The 21,476-nt window shown below is 36.6% G+C and overlaps 1 protein-coding gene across 5 annotated transcripts in view; it reads right to left on the bottom strand.

The window, feature by feature from the left end:
* RICTOR (RPTOR independent companion of MTOR complex 2) overlaps positions 1–21,476 on the bottom strand; it is a 125,483-nt gene that overhangs the window by 82,905 nt on the left and 21,102 nt on the right. For all 5 annotated transcript variants that reach the window (XM_061129903.1, XM_061129905.1, XM_061129904.1 and 2 more), the window contains one exon: positions 8,161–8,258. In XM_061129903.1, coding sequence (XP_060985886.1) covers positions 8,161–8,258 — 98 coding nt within the window. The remainder of the gene's footprint in view (positions 1–8,160; positions 8,259–21,476) is intronic.

Here is a 21,476-nt window from a genome sequence, read left to right as displayed (position 1 = left end):
TAAATGTTAAATAAACTGAGCGCTATATCAGACACTTCTAGTTTAGCTTAATTCTTACAACATAGTAAAATACACACACATACACATTTATAATTATGCCAAAGAAGAATAAGAATAAATACCCTCTAGTGGTAACTTCTGAGAAATAGTCCTTTTGTTGGGGTGAGGAGGTGGATGGGAAAGAGATGTGAAACAAGACTTTCACTTTTTACTGTATATTGTTTAATATCACTATTATTTTTATATTTAATTTATATAATTTTGAAGCTTTTTTAAACAGAACAAGATTCCTCTGGAGCTTTTCATATATGAGATTAAATATAGGCAAAGTTAAAATGTAAAAGAGCTAAAATATTTTCACCTTTAAAAACAGGTCTTTAGATTATCAGCATGTTGTCAGTTTTAAAAATAGAATGCTAAGATTATTTTCATCAGCAGCCTGTTATACACAATACTTTAGTGAAATGATGTCAGAAGGCAAGCATGGGTGTGTGACATTCACATGGTCCTAGGATCACATCACTGGCACCCTCTCTTCATACCTTAAAAGGAGGTTTAATTCTAGAGATAAAGCCCACCCTCTACAGCATTTCAGCCCCACTGATCTACTAAATTAACTTAATCCTAACAGGCACGCTATACTTAAAACAAATGTTAATACAACAGAAAACTCTTATTCAAACTGCAAAATCATTCCAATGTAATACCTTTAATTAAACACTTGCAATGTGCCAAGATTTGGGGAAGAGAGGGATATAAGAGTAAAAAAATAAATACTACATATTTCTTATGCTTAATAAACTCAGTTTAATAAGAGCACAACACAATAAATAGTAATGATAACAAAAAAACATAAAATTCAGTAGACACGTATAACCTATTATAAGAACACAATGAAGGATGACCAACTAATTCCTGTCTAACTAGTCTCCTGGAATCATAACCCTTTTTCTTATTTTCTTATTCTGCAGAGCTATTCTTAGAGACTTCTAAGAATTTCTAAATATTACACTGTAAGTTAATGAACTTACAGATTGTACCCAAAAAACACCAACTCTGTAAATATTTTTTAACCTAGCTTGAACAAAATGGAATTCAAAGATACATTTTATTATGATTTAAATTCAATAAGCATTTACTTTGTGCTCAGTATTTGGAGAAATTTTATAATAAAACCTACAGACATTTATTTACAGTACTGGCTCTTAACTGAGATGATTCTGTCCCCTAGGAAACATTCAGCAATGCTTGGAGACATTTTTGCTTGTGACAACTGGTGGAGGTGTCCTACAGGCATCTAGTGGGTAGAGGCCAGAGGTGCTGCTAACACTACAATAAACAAGACAGCTTCCCCAAACAAATAATTATCTGGCCCAGTAAGTTGACATTGCTTAAGCTGAAAAACTCTGTTACAGTAACAGCTTACCAATCTCCAACTCAAGCTATTAAACAGACTCACCTTTTTATAGTCAACAAAAATTCCTGAAAAGTAGCAAAAAAACGAAAAAGAAAACAAAAAACAAACCCTAAGTTGTAAAGCATTATCTGGTATGGAGCACATATTATGTGCCAAGCACTGTATTGGGACCTTGCCTCTAACTGCAGCAAAACTATCTCTGAGTAAAGAAATCTGTCCAACATTGCCTTGCTAGTTAGGGTCAGAGATGAGCTATTAAGACCTTACTCATTTGATCTGAAGCTCACACTTTTCTCACTGTTATCACCAGGCAGTCAAAGCTGATTTTACCAAGTCCCATGTTTATGGACTTTACTAGTGGAAAAGCCTCTCACACCCTGACCCAATGGTTAGGCTCTCATATCCAGAAAAATTCTTCTAAGTTTGCTTATCTGATTGTTAAATCCATAAATAATTTAAAACAGAAAATAAAAGGGCTGCTACAAGCTGATACCAGAGCCAGAGAGAAATGTGAAAAATGTACACAAAGGAGATGGCAAAACAAAAGATAAAAGTACAAGAAGCTCAAAAGCCTAGGGCCTTCAAAACCCTAGGGACTTTATTACAGAGACACGTCATTCTATACAGTGATACGACGGGGCAAAGGAAGGAAGAAAATAGAGAAGGAAGGAGCACTGGGGGAAGGAGAGAGGGGAAGGTGTAGGGAAGGGTGAAGAGAGAGGAAATGAACCAGGGAAGGAGGTAAAAAGAGGAGTAGGAGAAAGCAGAGGGAAAGAGAAACACGAGATGAGCCTGGAAGAACACAGATCAAAGAAAGACCAAGTGGAAGGAACAACTTCGTGAAAAACCATGGGAAAAATTCAAAAGGAAACAAAGAAATGGAGGGGGGAAAAGGGGAAAGAGAGCAAATGACCTTAACCCATAAGAAATGGAGATCTAGCCAGAAATATATGGAGAACAGAGAAGGGAAAAAGAAATCTATCCAACAGATTACAAGAAACAGATGTTTAAATCACTCCTAATTCAGAAAGTTCTATACACACACTGTCTATGTTTAGTAGTTACTAGCCACGGACAGGTGGCTATAAGCACAGAAATTTGTTTTAATCTGAACAGAGATGTGCTATAACATACACAAATAGCACAACAATTATATCAAAGAAATTCTCACACTGTTAAGCAAGTTCTAGGACCCACAACAGATTTCCTAACCTGGGCATCTTGCAAAGGGACTGAGAACTCCCAGGGAATTTGACCTTGGAGACCGGTGGGAGACTGAGCCACTGGGTGCAATCTCAAAAATGACAAAATAATCTCTGTTCGTTTCCAAGGCAAACCATTCTATATCACAGAAGTCCAAGCCAATGCCCCAACCACTAATGCCAAAGAAGTTGAAGTTGAACAGTTCTATGATCACCTATGAGACCTTCTAGAACTAACACCAAACAAAGATGTCCTTTTCATCATAGGGGATTAGAATGCAAAAGTAGGAAGTCAAGAGATACCTGGAGTAACAGGCAAGTTTGGCCTTGGGAGTACAAAATGAAGCAGGGCAAAGTCTAACAGTTTTGCGAAAAGAACACACTGGTTATAGTAAACACCCTCTTCCAACAACACAAGAGAAGACTCTACACATGGACATCACCAGATGGTCAACACCGAAATCATACTGACTGTATTCTTTGCAGCCAAAGATGGAAAAGCTCTATGCCGTCAGCAAAAACAAGACCGCGAGCTGACTGTGGCTCAGATCATAAAATCCTTATTGCAAAATTCAGACTTAAAGAAAGTAGGGAAAACCACTAGACACTCGGGTATAACCTAAATAAAACCCCTTACGATTCTACAGTGGAAGTGACAAATAGATTCAAAGGATTAGATCTAATAGATAGAGTGTCTGAAGAACTATGGACGGAGGTTCGTGACATTTTACAGGAGACAGTGATCAAGACCATCCCCAAGAAAAAGGAATCCAAAAAAGGCAAAATGGTTGTCTGAGGAGGCCTTACAAATAGCTGAGAAAAGACGAGAAGCTAAAGACAAAGGAGAAAAAGCAAGATATTCCCATCTGAATGCAGAGTTCCAAAGAATAGCAAGAAGAGATAAGAAAGCCTTTCTCAGTGATCAATGCAAAGAAATAGAGGAAAACAACAGAATGGCAAAGACTAGCGATCTCTTCAAGAAAATTAGGGAACATTTCATGTAAAGAGGGGCACAATAAAGGACAGAAATGGTATGGACCTAACAGAAGCAGAAGATATTAAGAAGAGATGGCATTTAATGCAAAGAACTATGTGACCCAGATAACCAAATGGTGTGATCGCTCACCTAGAGCCAGACATCCTGGAATGCAAAGTCAAGTGGGTCTCAGGAAGCATCACTACGAGCAAGCTAGTGGAGGTGATGGAATTCCAGCTGAGCTATTTCAAATCTTAAAAGACGATGCTGTGAAAGTGCTACAGTCAATATGCCAACAAATTTGGAAAACTCAGCAGTGGCCACAGGACTGGAAAAGGTTAGTTTTCATTCCAATCCCAAAGAGAGACAATGCCAAAGAATGTTCCGCACAAGTTCCACACAACTACACTCATCTCACACGCTAGCAAATGTTCAAAATTCTCCAAGCAAGGCTTCAACAGTACATGAACTGAGAAATTCCAGATGTTCAAGCTGGATTTAGAAAAGGCAGAAGAACCAGAGATCAAATTGCCAACATCCACTGGCTCATAGAAAAAGAAAGAGATGATATCACCCTTATGGCAGAAAGCAAAGAGGAACTAAACAGTCTCTTGATCAAAGTGAAAGAAGAGTGGAAAAAGCTGGCTTAAAATTCAACATTCAAAAAACTAAGAACATGGCATCTGGTTCCATCACTTCGTGGCAAACAGACTCAGAAACAATGGAAACAGTGATACTTAATTTTCTTGGGCTCCAAAATCACTGCAGATGGTGAATGCAGCCATGAAATTGAAAGACACTTGCTCCTTGGAGGAAAGGCTATGACCAACCTAGACAGCATATTAAAAAGCAGAGACATTACTTTGCCAACAAAGGTCCGTCTAGTCAAAGCTATGGTTTTTCCAGTACTCATGTATGGATGTGAGAGATGGACCATAAAGAAAGCTGAGCGGCAAAAAATTGATGCTTTTGACCTGTGGTGTTGGAGAAGACTCTTGAGAGTCCCCTTGGACTGCAAGGAGATCAAACCGGTCAATCCTAAAGGAGATCAGTCCTGAATATTCATTGGAAGGACTGATGCTGAATCTGAAGCTCCAATAATTTGGCCACATGATATGAAGAACTGACTCACTGGAAAAGACCCTGATGCTGGGAAAGACTGAAGGCAGGAGAAGGGGATGACAGAGGATGAGAATGTCTGGATGGCATCACTGACTCGATGGACATGAGTCTGAGCAAGCTCTGAAAGTTGGTGATGGACAGAGAAGCCTGGCGTGCTGCAGTCCACGGGGTCGCAAACAGTCGGACAAGACTGAGCAACTGAACTGAGCTGAAAACACACACACTTATCTTCCAAGATTTAGTATGAAAAAATATTAAATATCTCATTGATATTTCATACTAATTACATAAAATGATAAGTTGGATATAGTGTATTAAATAAAATTATTAAAAATCAGTTCACACTTCCTTTTACTTTTTTAGTGTGACCTGCTAGAAAATTTAAAATTACAAAAGTGGCTCACATGTGTCTACTGTATTGTGCTTCTCTAGAGTTTAACACCGCTTTAGGACTCATTCTCCAAGCTAGGCTTCAACAGTACATGAACCAGGAACTTCCAGATGTTCAAGCTGGATTTAGAAAGCATAGAGGAACCAGAGATCAAATTGCCAACACCCACTAGATCACAGAAAAAGCAATAGAATTTCAGAAAAACATCTACTTATGCTTCACTGACTAAAGACTTTGATGATGTGGATCACAAAAAACTGTGAAAAATTCTTAGAGAGATGGGAATACCAGACCACCTTATCTGCCTCCTAAGAAACCTGCCTGCAGGTCAAGAAGCAACAGTTAGAACTGGACATGGAACAATGGACTGGTTCCAAATTGGGAAAGGAGTACGTCAAGGCTGTATATTGTCACCCTGCTTATTTATACACAGAGTACATCATGCAAAATGCTGGGCTGGATGAAACACAAGCTGGAATCAAGATTGCCAGGAGAAATATCACTAACCTCAGATATGCAGATGACACCCACGCTTATGGCAGAAAGCAAAGAGGAACTAAAGAGCCTCTTTATGAAAGTACAAGAGGAGAGGGAAAAAGCTGGCTTAAGTTCAACATTCAAAAAACTGAGATCATGGCATCTGGTCCCATCACTTCATGGCAAGCAGATGCAGAAACAATGGAAATAGTGACAGACTTTATTTTCTTGGGCTCCAAAATCACTGCAGATGGTGACTGCAGCCATGAAATTAAAAGACGCTTGCCCCCTGGAAGAGAAGCTATGACAAACCATGACAGCATATTAAAAAGCAAAGACATTACTCTACCGACAAAGGTCCATCTAGTAAAGGCTATGGTTTTCCCAGTAGTCATGTTGAACCATAAAGAAAGCTGAGTGCCGAAGAATTGATGCTTTTAAACTGTGGTGTTGGAGAAGACTCTTGAGAGTCCCTTGGACAGCAAGAAGATCAAATCAGTCAATCCTAAAGGATATCAGTCCTGAATATTCATGGGAAGGACTGAGGTTGAAGCTGAAACTCCAATATTTGGGCCACATGATGCATAAAGCCAATTCATTAGAAAAGACTCTGATGCTGGGATAGATTGAAAGCAGGAGAAGAAGGGGACAACATAGGACAAGATGGTTGGAAGGCAACACCAACTCAATGGACATGAGTTGGGGCAAGCTCCAGGAGATGGTGAAGGACAGGGATGCCTGGCGTGCTGCAGTCCATGGGGTTGCAAAGAGTCGGACACGACTGAAGGACTGAACAAAAAAAAGGACCCATTCTGGTGCCAAAGTGAAATAACAGAAATCACTGCCATTCTTAAATTCATTCTTCTTTTAGAATCCCAGTTGTAAACGATATGGAAGTACATAACTAGATGTCAACCTGATTATGACATGAACCAGGAGATCAAACAAGACATAAACCTCTATTAACTGTTTTTAACAGGTAAATGAAGGCAAGTGCTAAGACATGTTACTATTAGACCTGGGTGAAGAGTGATGACATAAAACTGGAAAATTTAATAGAGCAAAACCAGGAGATGCAATTTGTAACCTTGAAATAACTCTAGGTCTTAAAAACCTGACATTACCTGAGTAGTACACTAAAGACACATATGTGAAGATTTTTGATACATTCATAAAAATGAAACATACAACAAGGACATTTTTGAAAACCCCTTCAAAGGGCTTATTCAATGTTTTTGAAAGTTTTTTAAAAAATCACTGTCCTCACTCATACAAGATAATTTTCTCATGTTACATAAAAATAAATCCCAGAATGTTTCATTAAAAAAAAAATAAATGTATATTTCAGTAACTATGAAAAGAAAAAAACGAATCTACTTTTTATTTATTATATAATACCTTACTGGAAAAAAAAATTTTTGTTACATAGTGACTATATTCTTACCCCTTCTATTTGTATGAAATAAAATCAAATTCAAGCCACTGTCTAACTACCAAGTAGCAAAGAATTAAACATTTTGGAAAGATTAAAACAGTGTGACTCAAATTTTAATGTACACCAAAATTCATCTGAGATGGTCATTAAAATGTAGATTCTCATTCAGTAGGTCTGGGGTGGGGTTGAAAATTGTCCATATCAAACAAACTCCAAGGTGACACCAATGTTGCAGGTCTATGGATCACACTTTTAGTAAGCAGCCAAAACACTTTTTCCTACATTTAAAATGTATAAGGCACTATACTCAATATTTGTAACAGCCTATAAGGGAAAAGAATCTGAAAATGAGTATATATAATCTGAATCAAATGCTGTACATCTGATACTAACATGATGCTGTAAATTAACTAAACTTCAATAAAATATAAAAATAAAACATAGAATAATTTATGTTTAGTAAAGTAAAAATGTAAATTTTCCCAAAGGAAGCATTCTATTTTCTATTTGTGGCATCACCTCGAATAACAGGTATTTTAGTGTTTCCATGAGTTGGCTGTTCAGCATTACCAGGCTCCCAACCATACCAATCCATCTATAAAACTTGGGAATTCTTGGTGGCTAATAGAGATCAGGTTAATATTTATTTGGGATAAGTGCCCTAACATTTATGTTGAGTTCTGAGATCCAGATAATGGGAAGAGAGTATCAGGAAAAGGAGAGGAAGTGGTAATATTTCTCTGGAAATTATTACATCTATGAAATGCAACACACCATACTCATGTACCGACATATTTATCATATGATACCACAAAAAATGAATATTAAAAGGCAACAGAATTACATCCTCATGTGACTAATAGTGGAGACTGAATTACTGATTTCTCAGTGATTTCTTTTCCCTTTATTCTCTTCTGAATCTACCAAATATTTGACAACAAACATCAAGTACTTCTCATTATTCAAATATACTTTTAAAATTAAAAACATATGACAAAAATCTATGAGAAAGGGCCAAGGAAACACTAATATTGAGGGAATACTGAAGAATTTCTTGTTAACGGTGGTTAAGATATATCTTTTAAGTACAATAAGGAAAAAATAACTTAGGATGATAATGTAAAGACTGAAGTTACTTACCTTAGTGAAGTTATTCAGATGGCCTAGCTTTCTCATATTTGATACTCCTTGCAATTTGGCCACATTTTGGAGAATCTCCCTTAAGTTATCAGAAGGTTCTAGAACAGATAAAATAATTTAACATAATTTTAAAAGATTAAGATAATTTTAAAATAATTTTATTTTCCCTAACAAAACACATGAAATGTGCAGTATTAAAACTTCACAACTTTAAAAAAAAAAAACTTCACAACTTTGACTTGGTTTTTTTAAAGTCTTACATTCTGTCTCTAACCTACCTACTTAGGAGACTTCAAAGTTTATGTGGATGACTCACTGAATGACCTTCACCTTTCTACTACATTTATACCTGTGGTCCAACTCTCTACATCACCTGGAACTATTTAACCACTAATTCTAAAATTTCAACCCGAACTGCAAGAACACCTTTCACTTCTGGCTATAATGTAGTAACAGAAACCATACTGTCTTATTTGAATCAACCCAAAAACTGAAAAAAACATATAAAACAACAGTTCTCAAAACACTGGACATTAAGAAGTAAAGAAAAATAATCACTGAGAAATGAAAAAGAAAACAAGAATGCTTTACAACTGCCCTCAGTTTACTGTCATTAGAGTGTTTCCAGGCCTTGGTGCTGAGAGGAGATACCCAGGCAAACTGAGTTCAAGAGACAGAGCTCAGAGTCCAAGGAGAACAAAGAGCATCAGAGAACAGTGCACTGCACAGAGAGAATACCGAATGTCTCCAAAAGGACCCTTTGTGCAGCCGGTACAGCAATAACTGGTGCATGTGTGTGAGGAAATTATCACTCGAAAAAATTAAAGGGATGAGTATCAGTGTTTACACAAGACAGGGAGCAGTGCTTGTTTCTAACGGCCATACTGAAAACCTTAACAGTGCATGGGGCATTGGACAGAGTATTCAGAAAAGTCTTGGCTCACTGGTAGAGAACAATCATGCACAGACTAAACATTTCTTTGATTCTACCTAACAAATCTTTGGGCTTCCCTGGCAGTTCAGGTGGTAAAGAATTCGCCTGCCATGCAGGAGGCCCCATTTTGATTCCTGGATTGGGAAGATCCTCTGAAGAAGGGATAGGCTACCCACTCCAGTATTCTTGGGCTTCCGTGGTGGCTCAGACGGCAAAGAATCTACCTATAATGTGGGAGACTTGGGTTCGATCCCTGGGTTGGGAAGATCCTGGAGGAAGGCATTGCAACCCACTCTAGTATTCTTGCCTGGAGAAACTCCATGGACAGAGGAGCCTGGGAGGCTACAGTCTATGGGGTCACAAAAAGTCGGACACGACTGAAGCGACCAAGCACACAGCACACAACAAATCTTCAAAGGAAGATTTGAAAGAATCAAACTGTTTCCAAATAACTAAAATGTCTCAGACCAAAGCTCAGTAATAATCATAAAAGAAAAATAGAAAACATCTAATGAAGCAAAATTTACAATGACTAGTATCCAAATATCATCAGACATGCAAAGAAGCAGGAAAACATGACTCATAGTAAGCAGAAAAATTAATCAGCTGAAAATGACCCAGAACCGACACAGATATTATTAGGTTGGTGCAAACATAATCGCGGTTCGGGGCTGTGAATTTTAAATCATTATAACTAGGTTCAAACACATCTTTATTAATCAAAATAGGAACCATTATAATCAACACATTTTTGTCAACAAGAAATAAGTTTGTTTATTCCTTCGGCGCAAAAACCCATGCTTCAGGATTTGATAAACTCTTGGAAAGCATTTTCCACATCCTGCTGGTTGTGGAAGCATTTTCCATGCAAAAAGTTATCGAAATGCTTGAAGAAGTGAATCAGTTGGCGAGAGGTGAGTTGAATGCAACAGATGAGGCAAAACTTCGTAGCCCAATTCGTTCAACTTCTGAAGCGTTAGTTTTGAGACATGTGGTTGGACGTTGTCATGGAGAAGAATTGGGCCCTTTGTGCTCACCAATGCCAGCTCAAGACTTTGCAGACTTCAGTGCCTCTCTCATCAATTTGCTGAGCATTCTTCTCAGAATGGTCTCAGGGGTATTTAAAAAGCTGAAGTGAATCAAACCAGCAGCAGATGGACAAACGGTGACCATGACTTTTCTGGTGTTAAGTTTGGCTTTGGGAAGTGCTTTGGAGCCTCTTCTCGGTCCAACCACTGGGCTGGTAATCGCAGGTTGTCATATAAAACCCACTTTTAGTCACGCATCACAATCCAAAAAAAAAAATGGTTCTTAGTTGTTGCACAGAATAGGAGAAGACGACACTTCAAAATCATTTTTTTTGTTTGCTGACTAGGCACCCACTTATCAAGCTTTTTCACCTTTTCAATTTGCTTCCAATGCCAAATAACCAAAGAACGGTCGATACTGAGTTCTTGGGCAACTTCTCATGTAGTTTTAAGAGGATCAGTATCGATGATCCTCTCAATTGGTTGTTGTCAACTTCCGATAGCTGGCCACTGCACCCCTCATCTTCAAGGCTCTTGTGTCTTCTGAAAAACTTCTTGAACTACCACTGCACTGTACGTTCCTTAGCAGTTCCTGGGGCAAATGTGTTACTGATGTTGCAAGTTATCTCTGCTGCTTTATGACCCATGCTGAACTTGAATAAGAAAATCACTCAAATTTACTTTCTGTGTAACATCATTTCCCTAGTCTAAAATATAAACAGCAAGTAATAAATCACTAGCAAAAAACCAAAGCAAGAAATGTGCATTAAAATTATGCATAACATAATCACATTTATTTAAGACTATTTAAGACTATTCCAATATCAAATGGCAAAGTCCAATATCAAATGACAAACCTCAATTACTCTTGCAACACCTAATAGAATCAGCAGAAAAGGACATTAAAACAATTTTTATAACTGTAGTCTATGTGTTCAAAACCTTAGGGAGAGGCATGAAAAGTGTAAAAAGCACTCAAACTGAATTTCTGGAGATGAAAACTATAGTGTCTCAGATGTAAATATCCTGGATGAGATAAAAAGCGTAATAGCTTTTATAGAAAGTAAGAGTTGTGAATTGTGAAGACAAAGCAATAAGAATTATCAAAAATATAACACAAAGGGAAAAAGGAAAAATGAAAAGACCATCAGCAAACTATAGGGATTCAAGCAGCTTAACAAAATTGCAGTATGTGTAACCGGAGTCCCTAAAGAAAAAAGTTTGGAATAGAAGAATTAATTGAAGAAATAATAGATGAAAACTTTCCAAGTTTGACCAAAGTAAGCCAATAAATCCAAGAAGTTCAGTCAATCCCAAGCACAAGGAAAAGGACCAAAACTAGACCAAGGTACACCATAATCAAATTACTCAAAATCACTGGTAGAGGAAAAATCTTAAAAGCAACCAGATTTAAAAAACACTGCATGGAGAAGGAAATGGCAACTCACTCCAGTATTCTTGCCTGGGAAACCCCATGGACAGAGGAGCCTGGTGGGCTACAGTCCATGGGGTTGCAAAAAAAAAACAACACTGCAGCCATGAAATTAAGACACTTGCTCCTTGGAAGGGAAGTTGTGACAAACCTAGACAGTGTATTAAAAAGCTGAGACATCACTTTGCTGATAGAAGTCCACATAGTCAAATTTATGGTTTTTACAACAGTCATACACAGATGTGAGAGTTGAACCATACAGAAGGCTGAGCGCGGAATTGATGCTTTCAAACTGTGGTGCAGGAGAAGATTCCTGAGTCCCCTGGACTGCAAGGAGACCACCAATCAATCCTAAAGGAAATCAATCCTGAATATTCATTGGAAGGACTGATACTGAAGCTCCAATACTCTGGCCACCTGATGAGAAGAGCCAACTCACTAGAAAAGACCCTGTTTCTGGGAAAGATTGAAGGCAAAAGGAGAAGGGCGTGGCAAAGGATAAGATGGTTAGACAGCATCACAGACTCAACAGACATGAATTTGAGCAACTCCAGGAAATAGTGGAGGACAGAGGAGCCCAGCATGCTACAGTCCATGAGGTCTCAAAGAATAGGACATGACTTAGTGACTGAACAACAAGGACAAGTTACATACAGAGAAATAAAGAGAAGAATGACAAATTTCTCTGGGAAAACGAAGCAAATGAGAAGACAAGGGAACATCTTTAAAATACTGAAAGAAAAAGAAAAAAAAGCTTTTAAAATGCAAAAACAACCCTTAGTTCACCTGTTTTACAAAATCAGGCCAAAGCCAGAAACTGCCCTGTGGTTGAGAATCTACCAACCCTTGGATACAGTGTCAATATTCAAGTTATTTTTCTATTAACATATTCAGCATCCTACTTGCTTTAAACAAAAGCACAATCTAAAAAAGAAAAAATTGTCACATTATTGGTATTTTACTTTAAGACCCATTATGACTTTCCTTTGAGATTTTAATCTGTTAACATAAACTAAGGAGCTATTTGTTTTGAGTAAGTGTTTTCCTCAGCAAATGAAACATCACATTTCTACAAATTTAGCTTGCATCTGCTTCTCTCCATTCTTTTATACTCAACGTGAGCCATGACAACCACACATTGGTTAGTGTCAAACCACTAAGCATATTACATATCCTATCTATCTCCAATTGCTTTGAAATTGCTACATACTAAGATCAAACCCCACCAGGGTCTCCCTGGTGGCTCAGATGGTAAAGAGCCTACGCCTGCAATGTGGGAGACCCAGGTTCGATCCCTAGGTCAGGAAGATCCACTGGAGAAGGAAATGGCAACAAAACTCCAGTATTCTTGGCTAGAAAATCCCATAGAGGGAGAAGCCTGGCGGGCTACAGTCCATGGGGTTGCAAAGAGTCGGACACCACTGAGTGACTAAGACACAAGATCAAAATAGTCAATCTTAAGGGAAATCAATCCTTAATACTCATTAGAAGGACTGATGCTGAAGCTGAAGCTCCAGTATTTTGCTGATCTGATGTGAACAGCCAACTAACTGGAAAAGTGCTTGATGATGGGAAAGATTGAGGGCAAAAGGAGAAGATGGTGTCAGAGGATGAGATGCTTGATGGCATCTGAGATGCAATGGATGTGAATCTGGGCAAACTTTGGGAGATGGTGAGGGACAGGGACCTGGCATGCTGCAGTCCATGGAGTCCCAAAGAATTGAACACAACTGGGCAACTGAACAACAAGATCATTCATTTGATTTCAGAACATTTCCTACAAATACTAGATATATTTAACTCCAATGAAATTTGATCTAATATTAGATGGTTTAGGGTATGTCTTTATAATTAGTAACTCTTTCATCTTAAACATGGAATGAAAACAGCTTATCACTGTGTGGTATCAGAGCTCATATAAAAAAAAAACTGCAAGGAACTATGAATAGATCACTATTAGTAATATCTTTTTGTTATAAATGGTACCTGTTTGGAGACACTGAAAAAGAAAAATTATAAGTAAGCCAATGATTTTTAAATGATTTAACTATATTTGAGAACATAATACAATTTTTAACAACACTTGCACTAATTCAGAACCTATAGCAGTTTGCAAGTCAGAGTTTACTAAAACCAGTGTGAAATTCACCCACTGTAAATACATAATTTAACCAACTTATATCAATTTATAATTGAGTAGTCAGACATCAAACAGTTTCACTAAAGTGAGGACCCAGTTTCTGCTATGTAATATGTGATAGGACTAATATTTACAATGATTAGGTTGAAGATATAGTTTTCAAAAAGGCTTGCATATTTCTAATTATTGCCTATTTTCTAGGTACAAACTGATTGCAGACATTTTTGAAAAGCCACAATTTTGTGACAAAAATAAAACCTCAAGTCTAAACTCACTCACTCAAGAAGTATTAACTGAACACCTACTATGGTCAAGTACTGTTTTAGGTACTGGGAATAATACATCAATGAACAAGAGACATCATTTCTTACTGGACCTTACATACAATTGGAAGAAAACTGAGGATTAACAACAAAAAAAGCCACAAAATGAAAACTGACAGGTAGTCAGAAGCCAATATCGTGTCAAATGTTTGCCTAATAAATACTGATATAAAATGAACCGACTATACTTTAATGCACTGTTGTTGTCAATCCAAATCAAAACAAATCAGCCTTTCTTCTTCTTTCCCCTCCTCATCCCTTTGTCTTATATATAATTACCATCTGAGCCACCAGGGAAGCCCATACAATTACCAGAAACCCCCAAACAGAACTGGAATATGGAAGAACTTCAAAGTTTCTTCATAACATATTTCCTCAAAGACAGAACATGTTTCCTCCCAGAAACTCATATTTCTTCCCAGACAAATTCAAAAATAGCACTAGGGCCATTTTAAACATCAAATACTACCCATGCTCATATGTTACAATGTTCTTATGGGGATCCATAACTTCAAATAGGAGGGTAAATTTTCCCTGGTTAAGTGAGAAGTCCCTGGTTTCTTCTTAATGTGCTAGATCAGGAGTACCTAAACATTTTAATTAAAAAGACCCAGGCAGTAAGTATTTTAGGCCATACAGTCTGTTCTGTTGTAACCTCATTTCTGTTGTAATCAAGAAAGCAACAGAGAAAATAGGTAAGTAAATGAATGTGGCTATGTTTCAATAACACTGGCTCATGAGCTGTCAACTGTCAACTCCTATGCTAGAGAGTCAGAACTTAAAACTACATGAGCAAGCTGAGATCAATGGGCTTTTTATTGGGGGTGTGGGGGATGGTGCACAGGGGAGAGAATTTAAGGAGGAGTTTACCTCTCTTATTTCTTACTACTTTCAGTTAATGTTTCCAATTCAGCCTCTCAAAAACTGTGCTGTGTGAAAGGTATAAAGCACAAATGAGATAATCCACTAGGATTTCCCTGAAGCTCAGTAGTTTAGCCCAGAGTTGCATTAAGGAAAAAAGAGGGGGGGGGGGGGGGGGGAAATGTGGCTAGGAAAAAAGACAGAAAAAAAAAAAAAAATGTGGCTAGAAAAAAAGAGAAAAAAAAAAAATGTGGCTAGCTGGCAATGATGGCCAACCATTCAAATGCAAGGAAGCAAAACACAAAAGAACCACTAAAATTACAGTTGCTCTTTTCCTCTTATTGTGTAACTTGTAGTCCTATGCATGTTCCCAGTGACTCTCTGGAAGTAATGAAATAACTATAGTCAATATTCAGCAATTTAATATTATTTAAGCACAAACATGCATACATAGATACAAATATATATACAGAAAAATACCAAAAGAAAACTACAGTAAAGAAACCTTTATCTCTATACATCTATAGACACATACATATATATATATATCATTCCCCCATTAGCTTAATTCTCCGTATATCAACATATACATACATACACAGATGTATATATATATACATGAGTAAGCATGCATTTATTTTTAAATGTTTCCAATATATACTGCTTTGTAATATGCTGTGATAAATCATATTATTAATACTATCCTTACCTGTCAATAAATACACAGCATAAAATTGATACTTTAAATTTTGGTTCAAGTACACAGAGTAAATTAATGACCAAATACTAGTGGCGTACATTTATCTGCGAGTAATAGAACAATTCTAAAATAAAAAAGAACTGGATTTGAATCTAGCTTGCTGCTGCTGTTGTTTAGTTGCTAAATTGTGTCTGACTCTTTGTGACCCGACAGACCGTAGCATGCCAGGCTTTGCTGTTCTTCACTATCTCCTGAACTTGCTCAAATTTATATCCATTGAGTGGTGATGCTATCTATATCTATATCATCCTCTGCCAACCCCCTCTCCTGTTGCTTTTAATCTTTTCCAGCATCAGAGTCTTTTCCAATGAGTCTGCTCTTCGCATCAAGTGACCAAAGTATTAGACTCTCAGCTTCTGCATCAGTCCTTCCAATGGATATTTAGGGTTGATTTTTAGGACTGACTGGTTTGATCTCCTTTCAGTTCAAGGGACTAAGAGTCTTCTCCTGCACCATAATTCGAAAGCATCAATTCTTCAGTGCTCAGCCTTCTCTATGTGCCAACTCTCGTATCTGTACATGACTACTGGAAAAACCACAGCTTTGAAAGATATCTAGCTTAATCACCTACAAACCATGTATCCTTGACTAAGTTATTAAACCTCAGAGGCACCACTTTCTTATACTGGGTTGGCCAAAAAGTTCATTTTGGTTTTTTTCCATAAAATGTTAAGATTATAGTGAATAAGTAAGTGAAAGTCACTCTGTCACGTCCAACTCTTTGGGATCCCATGGACTCTGCAGTCCATGTAATTCTCTAGGCCAGAATACTGGAGTGGGGAGCCGTTCCCTTCTCCAGGGATCTTCCCAACCCAGGGATCGAACCCAGGTCCCCCTCATTGCAGGCAGGTTCTTTACCAGCTGAGCCACAAGGGAAGCCCAAGAATACTGGTAGCCTATCCCTTCTCCAGTGGATGTTCCCGACCCAGGAAGTGAACCAGGTCTCCTGCATTGCAGGTGGATTCTTTACCAACTGAGCTATCAGGGAAGCCCAAGGTTATAGTGAATATATTATACTAATTACCTAACCTTGAAGGCACTGTTTCAAGGTGTGAGGTACAACTTACTTAGCAGAGCACCTAGCCCATAACAGATATTCAAAAAAATAGCAGCAACTATCATTCAAGTTAGTGATTATCTGCTTACAAAAACAATTTTTATGGATCAATTAAGTGAAAGTTATGTGGCCAGCCCAAACAAATGTTTAATTCACAAATTAGTGTGTCTAAATTCATGAATTTTGGCTACATATTTTAGCGTATTACTTTTATGATCCAAGATTTGCTCATTTTTGAAGTAAAATCCTTTGATTTGCCTTCTTAAAAATGGCAGAGTGATGAGGAGTGGGAGCAGAGTTGGACAATATTTTCTGTGATTTATTTGTGAATATACATGAACAAATGCTAATAAGCATTAAGCTAGAAAAATTGGATGCATAAGAATAACAAAATTAAATGTGACTACATAAATCTGATGTGTATTACTTAATTACATCTTAATATTATCTATGTTTATTGTGAGCAGACATAAAGAATTAAAAATACACGGCAATACCTATAGCTAGTATTTCCTTTGTAAAAGCCAGCAACAAATCTGTCTCCTCCATCAGCAAGGACAGTGAAAGTACATCTTCTCACCCTTACCCACAGGTCCAAAAGGTAAGGAAGCACTGCTTCAAATTATTTAACATTTTCTGAAATTCTAACAATTATTAATATCAAAGAGTTATATAATTTAGGAGAGAAAAGATCTATCGAAACATCCTGGGAAAATGGCCTTCCTTTTACCTTTAACGAAAAGGGACTAAAAACTTCTTAGGACACCCTATTCTATTTTTGATAGAGTAGTAGAATATTGCCCCTTATACTGATGCCAAACTCTGTCCCTTTGTAATCTTCATCCATTTGTTCTGGTGTAACAATCTGGAATGCAGAACAGGAAATATCTACCCTCAGTACTGAAAATTATCATTTTTCCTCATAAGCAACTGAAGGAGACAATAATCTTTTAATCACTGTTGTATTTTAAATATAAATACTGTAATAGAGATGGGCAAGGAAAACCTATCAATTACTTCTGCAAGTAAATCAGTTTAGTTACAAGCTCCTTAAATGTTAGATTCATTATAGTAAAAATTTAACAGCTTCATAGGGCTACTTTAGAAGAATGATGGATATGAAGTACCTCTTGACAGGGAAAAATTCGTTTAGAGGCAAGACTACAGAGAGAGCAAGATGGCACTGGGATTCTTTAGCCAGGCATGCCCCTTCTTTCCCTACCTGATTTGGAAGAAATTCTCATTCCTCAGAAGTCTTACTCAGATGTGTAAAGGTTTTCCTTAACCTGCAAGCACCCCTCTTTATGTTCTCATGATACATTCTTCATACCGCTATCACAAGTTATGACAAAACACGTATCTGATCTAAGTTCTAATTTACACCTATCATGCCAGTGTGACTAATACCACCTCCTTTCACTCCCCGAAGTATACTTGGCTGTACTGTAAATGATACGACCACCAGAGGTATGGTTAGTTAAAACTCAACCACCATTTGTATATTTTCTTACAACTAAATCTTTTCTCTATCTTCTTTTCCCAGAGACTGAAAGAGAATAGTTTTGTTGGGTTCTTGTTCCAACATCCTGGGAACAAGATAACAGGAACACATTTTCCCCCTCTAGATGGTATTTAGCCATTTTATTACTTATATAACTAAACATACAATGATATCCTATAAAGTACAGTTTTGATTTATCTTGGGAGTAACTTTAGATTTCTAAGTTTTCTGTTGGTTTTTTTTTTTTTTTTTTTTCTTTCTTTTGGTTTCTTTTGGTCATGCGGCATGTGGGATCTTCCCTAAGCAGGGCTTGAACCCATGGCCCCTGCATTGGGAGTCTTAACCAAAGGACCACTAGGGAAGTCATCTAAGTTTCATTCAATTGTACATTTCAGGGTTCACTATGCCAATACACTATGCCAACTGCTTAGATGAGAAATATTACTAAATATAAGATATGGTCTCAGGTATGGAGATGAACATGAAATGGGAATAGGTGTATATATATGTAATACTTACTAGTAATACTCTGGGAAAACAAAAAATTTGATAGACTTCACTAGACTGTAAGACAAGTACTACAACATATTTTGCTAATATTTTTACATGAAAAAATTTGTTTTCATCTCCATACCAACCACACAAGGTAGATGCCAATATTATCATTCTCATGTTAAAAAAATGAACATTAGTTCACTGGCCTAAAGTCACATAAATACCAGATATAAGATGTGAATGTAAGTTATCTGACTCTAGACTCTGTCTTATTCCATATGCAATCACCCTGCATATGCAATTCTTCTGTCTTTCATCAGTTTTCAGTGTACATTCTAGTTTGTAATTATAGGATAGTCTGACCTTTAGTTCACTGTTATGATACCATCCTAATGGCATGATACACAGTATCATGTCTGATACACAGTAACCACCCCAAAAAACATTTACTGAATAGATGCCCCACATCACACTGTGAATATTAAAATGTAAGAATTTATAATGGAAATGCTATCTTGTGATTATAAAAATGATAACTATAGTAGAGATGCATATAAAAAAGGAGCAAATAAGAAAGATCACACTGCTTTAATGTATCTGTTTTTCAATTACTACTGATCTGAAAAGGAATCACACTATCTTAGGTAAGAATAAGCTTATTTAATATGATTAACAATGAACTGCCTTGACCTTAACTATTTACCTTACCTAATTATCTTCTAATCATTCATCATCATCTATTTTTACATGGTAAGTAATTTGTGAATTTTTAAAGATTTTCTGGTAAAGATAACTTAGATTTGTGGTAGAAAATGAAGAAGAGTTGGGGAAAAAATATGAAGTACTTAAGAGTTCATCTCTTTCCCTTTTTTACAGTAAAATTAGAGATCAGAATACTTAGGCTTACTAACACTTGCTATGAGATAATTCCTGTACAAAATAGTAACCAAATTCACAAAGCACTTTCACTTTGTGAACACATACAAAGTATACATAAAAGCCATTCACCGGGCTACAAAAAAGATTCAAAGAAATCTTGGTCATCACATTATTTTATTGCTGTTTTTCTGCAGAAAATCTATGAAAAGTACTGTCTGCAGTAAGAACATTTTCTTAGATGGTGAGTAACTAAAATCAATTTCCATATAAAGATTACAATCACTGGATGTTCTGCTAAAACTTCTATGTCTTAGTCTGTTAAATCATTAGGTTTCCACAGTCCTCTCGTCAGAAATCTTTCATCATAAGAAAAAAGTTGTTTCTCTCTGAAACAATTCACTATGTAAACGACCTTGCCAAAGAACAGAACAGCTGTGCCTAAAAGGTGAGACAATTAATTGTTATATACCCCCAGCCTATTAGATTTATTTACAAACTCAGATGTACAATTTGCTTGTACAGCTATTTTCATGTTTCTGTTTTTCTCTATGAAACGACTATTTATAGATAGGATCACTTGTCTGACAAGTGGCTTCTATGAATGTAATTAAGGACTTCCCTCTCAGAGACTGAGGAGCAAAGGGTACAAATACAATGGCCGCAGGACATAATTTGAATGTGAGTTAGAAAGTTGAAAAATGCTATTACAATGTTATTTTCTAACCTTTCCATTTGTATTCTTGGTTTCACACCTTACTAATTCCAGTATTTCCATCATCAATTACTCACTATTTCTAACTGACCTGTCTTTTACCCATCTTAAAAAAAAAAAATGCTTCTGCCCAATGTTTCCGATTTTTAATGTGACATTACTTCCACCAAAACTCTCTGAGACTCAAGTTAATTAATTCTTACCTCACCTTCTAAATTCTACCAATTAGGTATCTAGGCCACCATTCCAATAAAGTTGTCCTCTACAAGTTCACTATTTGCCCAATGCAAAGACTTTTTCTCAGCTTTTCAAACTCCCTGACTTTTCTATTATAGGACTATTGGCCAATGATAACCAAACCTACCTTCTTTCTCTTGGTTTCTAAAATCACACTATCTTGGTCCTCTTCATAGCTATTTCTCACTGTTGCTTATGTACCTCTCTTAAAGGTTTGCATTCCTTCCTCCTATTTTATACTCTTTAATATTATCAAAAATTCTATCATTTGCCCTTAGGTTTCTGTTTTCATTGTGTCCGTAACACTAACAAATTCAATTTTAACCTTTAAATAAACAAAGCCTCAATGTTTCAATTCTACATTTTATCTTCATTATTCTACATTTGTTAAAAAAACAAATCTGTCTTCATGTTTGGTGATCTGTCTTCTCAAATTCAGTATGTCCTGTAATCAAATTAATTCATCCTTTAAAAAAAAAAAAAAACAACAACTTTCCAAAATTTCCTTCTACAGCCAATAGTAATAATGTCTGAACTAGAAAATTACATCCAGGACAACAAATACCACTGAGACATCTTATACAGACTGTATCACAGTAGTATCTTGTTTTCATGTACTACTAAGTTCTGAATCAGTGCCCTGTGGATATTACCACATGTAGTATCCTGTTTATGCTTTTTATGGCTCAGTAAAATCATTTATACACATCAAAGAAGACACACCTCATCAAAATTATCGAGACAAAAACATATTGACTAATCTGGAGTCCCAGGCATGAGGGAAACACATGATACATTAAGCTTTTTCATGAACCTTGGTCAATGGTGATTTTAATTATGCAAAAATGCCATAATATACAATTGTTTTGTGTAATACAAATGTAAACAAACTCTCTAATTAAAAATTTACTACTTGTTATTCTTCCATACATTTCACTCTGGCACGCATAAATAATT

The sequence above is a fragment of the Dama dama genome, chromosome 25 (genome assembly GCF_033118175.1).
Source record: "Dama dama isolate Ldn47 chromosome 25, ASM3311817v1, whole genome shotgun sequence".
Taxonomy (NCBI): domain Eukaryota; kingdom Metazoa; phylum Chordata; class Mammalia; order Artiodactyla; family Cervidae; genus Dama; species Dama dama.
This window is presented reverse-complemented; position numbering and strand designations above follow the sequence as displayed.